Raw genomic sequence first — 10,896 nt, forward strand, 5'->3', positions numbered from 1 at the left:
CTGTACATACCTTAATATGACACCCAGCTGAGGTAGGTACTCTCCCCACTTTGCAGAAGAGAAAATAACGTTACAGAAGTTAAGCAACTTGCTTACGGCCACATAACTAGTAAATCTAGCATCTAGAGATTCATCTGGGCAGTCTGAATCATTATGTTATTCTATACAAAGTCTTAACAAACACTCATATTCTACCACAAGAATATAAATAGAATCTTAATTTAGGAAGCTATTTTGTTTTTGTTTCCATATTAGCTGGCATCGAGGATTTAGTGATAATGTTAGACTCTACAGTTCTTGTTTTTTATGCTGGGCATACAAAAAGCTTTCTGGCTTTTTTTTTTTTTTAAGATGTTGGACAAGATTTACCAGCTATTTTAAAGTTAACAAAGTCAGACCAGGAAGGAGGCATACTTGGTGTTGAAGGACTTGGCTAAATGAAATGCAAAAAAACAATAACTGTGTGGTTTTTGTTGACCATTTCAGGTTTTACCCATAAAACATGTCTGCATTTCCACAGTTTCTGAGTCATTAAAGGTTTCTGGCCTAGATTCTATTATTTTTTTAATAATAGTTCCTTTAAACATCGAATGACAAGTACTAGCTACCTTATGTCACTTGTGAAAAAATAAACAGCGACTCTAACGCGAGGCTATGCAGCTACAGCCGCAGCAGCAATGCTAAGATATCCTGTGAGGTTAAGTTAATTGCACGGTGAAAGTTCCGTGGTTCAGAGCACCAGCTCTGAAGTCAAACAGGCTGGGTCTGCTTCCTGGACCCTCCACCTATCACCCATGTGACTTTGGGCACACTACTCCGCCTCTCTATCTACACTCTTCTCATCCGTAAAATGGGGTTAATGACCTAATAAATTATTAACCTTTGGGGGCGCCTGGGTGGCTCAGTCAGTTGAGCATCTGACTCTTGATGTTGGCTCAGGTCGTGATCTCAGGGTCCTGATATCGAGCTCCAGGTTGGGCTCTGCACTGAGCGGAACCTACTTAGGATTCTCTCTCTCCCTCTGCCCCGCCCCCCCCTTGTGCTCACACTCACTAAAGAAAATCTTTAAAAAAAAATAATCCTTAGCCCCTCCTGTTATGAATTTTAAATGAGATAATATATGCAAGATGCTTAGCCCAGTGCCTGGCATATGTAAGCATTCAATGAAATATAGTTATCATTGTTATAATTATCATGGTAGCAAGTGAAGAGTGCCACCTCCCACAGCAACTGCCAAGTTTATGTCTAAAAATGTGCACATTTATATTTTACTCTTTAGAAAAATGGCTACAACGTAAATTGCTACCAAATTTTAAATCAGAGCTAGAAATGCTAGAAATGTTATTTAAGTTATCAAAATGAATTGCCAGAACTCTCACACAGTACTATGAGTTTCAGTTTTTAACTTATGAAATTATTAATTTTAAACAGATTAAAATAAAATTAGATGTCCACAAAAAGCTTCGGAACACCCCAAAACAGAATCCGGGACCTGTGGAAACCCTCAGGCTCCTCAAGAGACTGCTGGAAACACCTGAGGAAAAGGCAGAACTTGTGGAAGACTTGACAGGTATCAGAGAGCTCCCGCAAACAAACACCAAAAGAAACAGGAACAAATAAGTGGTATTAAGTTTCACAGAAAGCTTAGGAGTGTTCCAAAGCACAAGCCAGCCTCAGTAAAAACTAAGAATTCTCACAAGAATACTGAGGGCACCTAAAATAAAACCAGAACCCATGGAAGACCTGGCAGCCATCAGAGAGCTCCTATAAACCCAGAGGAACAACTGATGATAACTTTCACAGAAAGCTTAGGACACTTGAAAGCAGAATCCAGAACTAGTAGAAAATCTAACAGGAATCATCAGGAGGCAGCTGAAAACACCTAAGGTAAAACCAGAGCCCTTGAAAGCCCTTGGAAGACCTGGCAGGTATCAAAGAATTCCTGCAAACACCAAGAGAACCAGAGAAATAAATAAATGGTTGTGATGTCCACAAAAAGCTTAGAACAGTCCAAACACAAACCAGAATGATGAGAAAATCTAAGAATACTCAGAAGAAGGCTGGGGACAAATGAGGAAAATGTAGACTCCATGGAAAATCTGAGGGCATCAAAAAGCTTATAAAAACACCAAAGCAAGCAATACAACCAGAGAGCGAACGCAACAAGAACTCCTCATCTCCCAAGTGGAAATGTGGAAAAGGTGAAAACCTCACCCACAGATGTCAAGAGACCCAGTGGAAGACTCAACAGAACCAAGGGCCTTAGGAAAACCACACAGCAAATGGTGGACCCCAGAATATAAGACAATCAAGAAGCTTGGGATAGCTCCCAGGGAGAAATGTGAATCCACTGAACTTACAACAATCAGGAAACTTCTGAAAACTTCTGTGGGAAAGACTGAACCCAGAGAAGACCCAACAGGCATCAACAGTCAAAACTCCTAAAGGAAAGAACCAAGTAGAAGACTTGACCAAGAACCTGCAAAACAGAGTTAGTCAAAGAACAAGATCTACCCTAAAAAACAAAAAAGAATTTCAAGAATCTAAACATTTGCCTAGCCCCAACAGATAATGTGCAGAGATGAATGGAAGAAATAGGAACTTAATTTTCAAGCAGAGTTGAGTCAGCATTGTCCCTATATCACAGACACAGATACGGAACTAATATAGAACTCAAGAGTCTCATTGCTTCTAGCAAAAGGAAAATTTCAAATAAAGGAAAATGAAAAGAATACTGTGAAGAGCTTCCAAGAGAAAAATTCAGAAGATGGGCTATGGAAAAAAGACAGAGACTGTAACATAAGAGGAAGAAGTAAATTGGTATAAATCTTTAGGAATCTGATCACTTGGCTAGTTCAACAGGGGTTATGCACATGGAGAAATGTGACAAACCAATGAACACCTTGCAAGAAAAAAGTTGAACCTAAAAACAAAGAGAAGATACTTTTAAGACCCAGGAAAATAATCAAAAGTAATTTTGGTCTGGTAAAATCTTTGGTCAATACATAAAATTCCCACAAACTGAAATAAGACAGGAATAAATCCGGAAGATTCTAATCCTTTCTATGATGAAACAAATGTAGCCAATGAGAGACAGAAGATAAAACTATTGACAGTTCCTCAGATAAAATCTTAAACAATACAATAGGGATTCTTCGAGATCATCTAGAAGCAGGAATAAAAGAAATACAAAGTTAGAGGTACCGTCTAGTCTACCCAGTAAAACAGTGGTACCATATATAGAAGTTGAGGAGGAGCCCATGCAGAAATCCATAAGAACATCAAAGATACAGCAACCAATAGAAAATCAAGCTATATTTGAGGTCCAGAGGTCTTCCCTATAAAGATAGAATATGATCATTTATCTAGTATAACAAATGGAATGTCTGTGAGCAAGGATAAGAGTAGTTAACCATTCCTCAGATAGAATGACACAGAGGAAACCACAAAGATGCCTGTGAGAAAAATCTAGAAGCGTAAAGATACAGCAGTCAATGGACATATAATATACTTGAGGTTTGGAAGCCAAAATAAGGTCCCTGTCACTACTAAGATGCAAGGGTCTAATTCTTTGCTCTTATAAATATAGCAGAGAGCACATTTTTAGGGAAAAGTAGGGAGAAAAGTGCTGTCAATCCCTCCAGAAAATTTCAAGTGAGGAAGCAAAAAGATAAAAAGGCAAATCAAGATTTATTGTTTGAGATCTAGAAAAATGAAAATTCTTGCTAGAGAGCTGCAAAGATACGATCATTTGCTCAGTGACAGAGAAAATCTCTATGGATAGGAATAACGAGAAATATGTTTACAGTCCTTTCATGGATAAAAAGGAAAAACCACCTGGCTCAAAACTGGAAACCGATAGAAGCAGATGCAAATAGAAAACAAAGAACACTTTGGGGGACGCCTGGGTGGCTCAGTCGGTTAAGCGTCTGCCTTTGGCTCAGGTCATGATCCCAGGGTCCTGGGCTCAAGGCCCACACCGGGCTCCCTGCTCTGCGGGGAGTCTGCTTCTCCCTCTGCCTCTGCATGCAGCTTCCCCTGGCTTGTGCTCTCTTTCTCTGACAAATAAATAAATAAAATCTTAAAAAAAAAGAACACTTTGGAAAATAATGTTTACCAAAAGAAGAAACTTTGTGCAAAAGACCAAGCCATAGTCAGAGTAATATTAAATCACAGAAAAGAGCAACTTGGAGTCCTATGAGATGTGTTTTAGTGAAAACGAATACTGAAAATTCAAAGCAAGACAACAACACACAAAGAAAGAAAATAAGAACTAGGAGAGATCAAGACACTGAAGGTGCTTAGCTAAGAAGCTGAAGAGGAAAAAAAAGTGATGATCTTTAGTTCAATGGCAAGCATAAATGTCCTCCATTGTAAAATTTTTGCTGTAAAAATAGAAGTGAATTCTGTAAGTAAAAGAAAATAAATAAAATTAGGTTCTATATGTATTTAAATATAATCAAAGTATTGGTTTTATTTGACATTTGATTATTTTATAGGCAGAATTTAAAAAAAGACATCCTTTCCATCTCTATGGAAGAAAGGATGTCTTAATTCTTTACAATTAGCTGGTTGTTGATTCATTCTTTGTTGACAAAATACCTTCCCTTAGCCTACTATTTTTTCCCAGTGGGTGAAAGGTGAGTGAAAAAGTAAATTGTAAACTAGTAAGGTCAGATACAAACTTGCCAAATATTTTATTACTGAATGGTTGTCTGTAATGTACAGTTTTGGAGAGATGATTAATGCCGGGCTACTCAAAATAAAACAACTCATCATTGTTTCTTTCAAACTGGAAATCCAAATTAATTATGTTCATGAAATTTTTACAGAAATCAATGCAGAACATTGTTTAAATCTGAACACCATATTCATGTTTATAACATAAGTTCCAGCTATGAACTGTTTCCTTTATTAATTACACTTGCGAGAAACTGTATACATAAAGTACAACATTGAGGTACTTGGCCTATTGCTTTTTAAACTGTTGAGATTATTTCCTTAATATTCCCTTTAGCCTTTACAATTGAATCTTGTTTTCCTTATATAGTACACCTCATGCCCTTTGGCATAATTGCCAAAGCCATTTTCCATGGTTGAATTAATGGCCTCTTGAAACTATCACTCTATCTCAAGAAGACATTTCCCCCTTGTTTATGATATTGAACACCACCAACAAATTGCTTTTAAGCAACTGATTTCATATATGTGTGTGTGTATATATATATAATTATATAATACGCATAATTGGTATTCATATTTTACATATGAAAAATATGAAAACAGTCATGCTTTTAAGCAACTGATTATATATATAAATATGTGCACATATATACATATCTGTACCCTCACCTATATAAAAAAATATTGAAAATAAGTAAAATCAGCATCTCATCACAAATTATTTTCAGGTGAGAGGATAACTTTTCTACATTAATGTTTTCTACATTCTATTTTCTACTAGTTCTATGTGATAAATAACTTCCAGGTGAAATCTATAAAATTGATATACCTAGATACCACGCTTAGTGCTTTAAAAACGTTTCTATCCAGGCCTTCTAGCATTGTGAACACATAGGTTGTGTGTTGTGTGTGTATTAACAGGGTATGTTATATATGTGTGTGTGTGTTACCATGAAACATGTTCATTTATCACTAATAAAAATAGTTTTTAAGAAATCCCCCCCCCAATCATGCTTGGTAAGTCAATGAAGTGCAAGAAAAAAACCAGAGTCAAACTCATTTTTATTAACTGAGAGATGTGCATAAAAGCTTGTGTGCTGTGTAGGAAAAAAACAAGTGTAAAATTTGTTGTAACTTTAAAATTCAGTGGAACCTCACTGCATGACTAGTATCACATTGTAGACATTCTGAATTTTAGGGAGAGAAATGTTCCATAGTTGATACAAGGGAAATACACTTGATTCATATTATAAGTGTATTTTTACAAGATTTTGTTGCAAAGCTCAAGATGCTAGTAATAGCAATACATAGGGTATACTTCATATGCTGGTACTTGGATATTCACGTTGATGTTTCAGATATGGGTGAATTTTAAGATGTGTCTAAAACAGAATACCCTCAAAGGATAGATAATTTAAAAGATTATGGCAACTTTCCTGTTTGTGTGATGGTGGGTGGTATTGATAGCCACATGTAACTAAAATTTATAGTGTTTGAATAATATTAACATATGCAATTACTCAATATGATGTGATTTCCTTAAATCAAACTCCTTATTGTTTTGCCAAACACAGCTTAAAATTGCTTTTAAATAACAAAGATACACATTTCATATTTTAATGCATTGCCATATAGTCACACATCTGATACAATTTGCACAGAGAAAGATTTTAATGTTTTTCTGTGTTTTAAAAACACTTCAAATTATTTTAATGACAGGGTCATTAGCTTTTAGCAGTTTAGAGTAAACCATTCTATTATAATTCAGACTTCTTAGAACTGTCAGACTTTTTCTATTAGCTTTTAAAAGTTTAATCATTTTCTCAAATTAATTTCACAATTAAATCACTTCTCAAATTAATCAAATCAGTTTCTTCTAATACAATCTCAGGATTGTCAAACTTTTTTAATCATAAGAACAATGTTTCTAGATACATATGTGAACTTCACACATGTAAAATCTTTCTTAATGTAACACTCATCCTTCCTCAAGAAGAGAAACCTTTTGTTTTCCTTCTTTTCCTTTCATGGCAGTCATAAACTGTAGTAATTATATGGTATACAATATGTATATTGTACACAGACTATGTGCATATGTACATTATACATAATGCATTTTAATATATTATTTTATATTACCATTTGCTTAAAGAACATTTCATAGAATGGTAGAACTGATACAATGACATTTATGTTTTTCTTAGGATATGCTGACTAAATCCTTCCGCAGTACATTACTTGCACAATTATGGCTTTGAAGAGAAGTCACAAGTTCTTATGTTTTGCGTCATGTTGTGGAATGTACTTCAAAGCAAAGGGAAAAGCACATGACATCATGCTTCATGGTATGGCATATACGTATCAATCATATCTACATATAACTATGTGGTGAATGATACAATTAAGACCTAGACTACACAATCTATAGTTATTACAAAAGTTGTATATTATGCCACAGTACTAAAAATAAAATATATTCTTCTCAATTAGCGAAAATAAGATATCCTTCATGTGTTTTATGTCACATACGTTTTCTCCTTTGCCCATGCCTCTTTTTCTTCCCCACTGTAAATGAAATCATGTCCAATATTTTATTAAACAATAATGACAGACAATTCCCGGGCCACTAAGGCCTAAAAAAGAGGAAAAGACGATTGTCTCGTCATTAATTGCACAAATACACTCCTGATACGTTCAGTACACGGTAAAAATATAAAAATAAGACACAAATAAATATAAATATCTTCTCAGTTATTGGGAAATCCAAAGTCCAACTGTACCTTATTAAGAATACGGTCTTCGATATATCTCACTGCTGTATCTTCAATAGGTACAGCACCTAACTGGGTATCAGGGGTATCCCCCCCCGCCATGTTGTGAGCCATCAGCTGGGACTATGCTTGGCCAGGAATATACCAAGGGGTTTTTTTTGGGTTCTCCGCGAGGGAGGGAGGGATTCGATCATACCTAGGTGCTGCTCTCCCAGACCGCGCGCAGCAGTCTCCAGTTGCCGCTCGCCCCTACGGCTCCTCGCCCTCCGCCCATCTTGGGAGACCGTGACCTGTCCAAGCGAGAGGCAGAGGTATGGAACTGCGTCCTTTCCCCTCATCCCTAAAGGTTACTGCCTTTCGCTCGACGCACTAAAGGGCTCACGTGTTCTCTTTGATTCGGAAAGCAGGCACTTACGAGTGAACACAGAACTGAGGAGAGGCTGAGGGCGGGGACGTCCTTCGAAGTTGCACTCCAGACTCGTCCGGGGCCGCAGCCCCCGCCGCGCGCGCCTAACGTTTCCTTGAACCGAATGAAACGTAGGGAAACTTAAGATCCCGGGGGCAAGCGGGAGTGGGGGTGGGACTCCAACCCAGGCGCCGGACGACAGGCGATTCGGCCTGGGTGCCAGGCGGGGTCTGAGGCAGTCGGCGGTGGCAGCGGCCACCTCGGTCGTTGCGTCCCACCCGCAGCCCCCCTAGCCGCGTTCGGTCCGCGCGGTCCTCGAGAGGCCGCAGACGCTCAGATGAGCGGGAAGCGGCCCTCGCCGCCGTCCGACTCCCCGGCGCCGCCGCCTCGCGGGCGGCCGAGCACCGACACGGGCAGCACGACCTCCCCGGGGCTGAGCTGCTGCAGCCGCATGGACTCCTCGTAAGTGGGCAGATACTTGACTTCCTCGTAGCTGGGCAGCTGCAGGAAGACCGGCGAGACTACACGAAGCTCGTGCTCCGAGGCGCAGGAGGGGGCCGAGCGCCCGCCGCCTCCCCGGCCTCGGCCCCCGCCACCACTGTCCAGCAGCGAGTCCTGAGAGCCGGCGGCCACCTCGTCGCGCATTAGCGCGGGCGAGTCGTCGTCGTCGTCGTCGGGCGGCCCCGCGGCCCCCGGCGGCCCTGCGCCCCCCGGCGGCCCGGGCCGTGCCTGCCCGGGCCGCGCCTGACCGCGGGGGTACCTGCGTGGGCTGGGGCAGATGATGCGCTGCAGGAAGTAGCCGATGGCGAAGAGCACTAGCAGGATAAGCAGCCCAGAGAGCTTGCGGACGAACCAGCCCACGTTGTCGAGGAAGGCGTGCAGAGGCAGCTTGCAGCAGCGCACCGCTGTGGCGTTGGCCGCGTCGCAGCAGCGCTCTCGCTCGCCACACGCCAGCTCCGCGCAGCCCCCGCCGCCCCGCGAGGGCGCCACCAGCGCCAGCGCCAGCAGTAGCAGCAGCGGCAGCAGCGGCGGCGGTGCCGGCGCCACCGATAGGCCCTCCGCTGTGACTCCGGGTCCCCACATGGCCGGCCCGGACGGTCGCTACTGTCCAGGGAGGGGTTTGGGAGATCCGTCTGTCCGCGTGTCCGTCGGCCCCTCCCCGGGCGCTCCGCTGAGTCCCGCGCGCCGCTTCCCGTGCCTCCTCTACCTGCGGCCGGAGCAGTGCTCACTTGGCCACGCTTGGGCGGAAGGAGGAGCCGGAGGCGCGCCGAGGCTGCGGGAGGCGGCAGCTCCTCGCAGCCGGAGCGGCCTCCTGAGCTTCTGACCTTAACTCCGTGCGCCCAGCCGCCCGGGTCGGGCTCAGGGCGCTCGGAGCTGCCCAAGATGGCAGAGACAGCCTGTGCGTGGCCGCCGTGGGCATTTTCGCCCCGCCGGCCGCCCTCTTCCAGGCCCCCCTTGTCAACCTCCGGGGCTGGAAGGGTTAACGCTCCGCGCTGAGCCCGGGAGCCCCCTGATCTCGATGAATTTAGCCGTCGCGCTCTTCCCCGCCAGTCGGGCGGGGGCTCTTGCTCGCGTAGGTGTCTCAGTTTTAAGTGATTGGACTTCCCCAGGAATGATATTTAAATTGACATGCGACTGGGATTCGCTTACCATCTTTCTTGTGATCTTTCTGATTAAAAATGGATGATGGCCATTAATGGCTAGCCGTCCCAGAGCCTGGGGGTTGGGGACCGCCGGATGGTTCTGGGCAGATCCTTGGGACTGAGAAGTTGGAATTCCACGAGACCTCCAGAGCAGAGAGAGAATTCCCCGGAGAGACTCAGGTCGAGGCACCACAGAAGTAGCCCCTGGGAGGCAGGGGAGCCCTCTGCCAAGGTGAATCTAGTTGACCAAGGAGAGGACAGGGGGCCCATATTTCCCCAGCAGCTCATCCGATAAGACCCAACTGCACCCGAGGCACAAAGCAGGGATTTGGGTTTTGGGGTAGAAAGAGGCCCCTTCTCCAGCATGAAAACGCATCTGTGAAACGTCCAAGGGGAGTTGTAAGTGGTTGGCAACGTTCCTGAACATTGATCTGCATATAAAGAGTCTTTCTCAAGGTTATTCTTGTTTGCAAAGTTTGCCTTTAAAGGGAGTCTGTGCTCTCTCTCTCACTTAGCACAGGGGACGGAGTACCGGTCCTTGAAGTCACTTACTTCTTGAGGGTGGCTCATTGCGCACTTGGGAGGAAAGGCAGTTACTGCGGTTCCTGAGCCGCAGGCACGTCTGCTGGGTGGTGGCCTTCCGCAGCCTCTTAGAGCGACACCGTGGAGAAGCCGGGAGCTGGCGCTTTTATTAAAGAAGATTGAAACAGACAGTTATCGTTTTAGGATTAGGATTTATTCATTCCTTTACCCTTAAACACTAAGACCCCTATAGAGAAATCAAACAGGAAACTCCATAGTCATTGAGAGAAAAAAGTAAAAGCAAAGGAAAAGTATAGAGACAAGCAGGATACAAATGTAGGCCAGATAAAAGCAGACTTCTCCAAGAGTAAGTTACACGGTCTCTCGCTAATAGCCTGATGCACCAAGGCTAAGGGTGGTGGTTTGATTTAAACAGGCCATTACTCTTCCTAAATGAAAACATGTAAAATATTTCTGCTCCTGGGAACACCTTACTTTGCCTCATACTCCAAAACAATCCTTTCTTCTTCTCGAGAAGCTTGGAAGTGTCCCTCAGACAAGTTACTTCATGTGAAACTTGATTGAGCACAGGTCCTTCTTTCTAAGCTCTCCTGAAGCCACAACATTTCTCTGTGCCATTGTTTATTTTTCTGTAGGGAGACCTGAAACCAATTTTGTAAAGCTTGATTATCAAGAGGTTTCAAATTGTAGTCAGATAAAGGAGTAAGGAGTGGATTCGCTTAAAAAAAAAAGGAGTGAAAATGATTCATTTTTAAACAATGAACACTGCATTATTCTTTTATTCACCCATTCTTTTGCCAAATTTACATTGAACATTTTCTATATTCAAGGAACTCTGTTAGATGTTCAC

The 10,896-nt window shown here is 42.6% G+C and overlaps 1 protein-coding gene across 7 annotated transcripts in view; it reads right to left on the bottom strand.

Moving 5' to 3' along the window:
* Window positions 1-10,136, bottom strand: part of CUNH3orf80 (chromosome unknown C3orf80 homolog) — a 56,309-nt gene extending 46,173 nt beyond the window's left edge. For 6 of the 7 annotated variants that reach the window (XM_025879716.2, XM_073897981.1, XM_073897979.1 and 3 more), the window contains exon 1: window positions 7,870-10,136. In XM_025879716.2, the coding sequence (XP_025735501.2) occupies window positions 8,194-8,943 (750 nt within the window). In that variant the 5' untranslated portion in view covers window positions 8,944-10,136 and the 3' untranslated portion in view covers window positions 7,870-8,193. Of the gene's footprint in view, window positions 1-4,673; window positions 7,745-7,869 lie in introns of those variants that run through there. The other variant, XM_025879684.2, reaches the window with a different exon arrangement.
* Window positions 10,137-10,896: the final 760 nt, after the last annotated feature.

Source organism: Callorhinus ursinus, unplaced genomic scaffold (assembly GCF_003265705.2).
Source record: "Callorhinus ursinus isolate GAN/ISIS: 27379988/994484 unplaced genomic scaffold, GSC_fseal_2.0 scaffold1, whole genome shotgun sequence".
Lineage (NCBI taxonomy): Eukaryota > Metazoa > Chordata > Mammalia > Carnivora > Otariidae > Callorhinus > Callorhinus ursinus.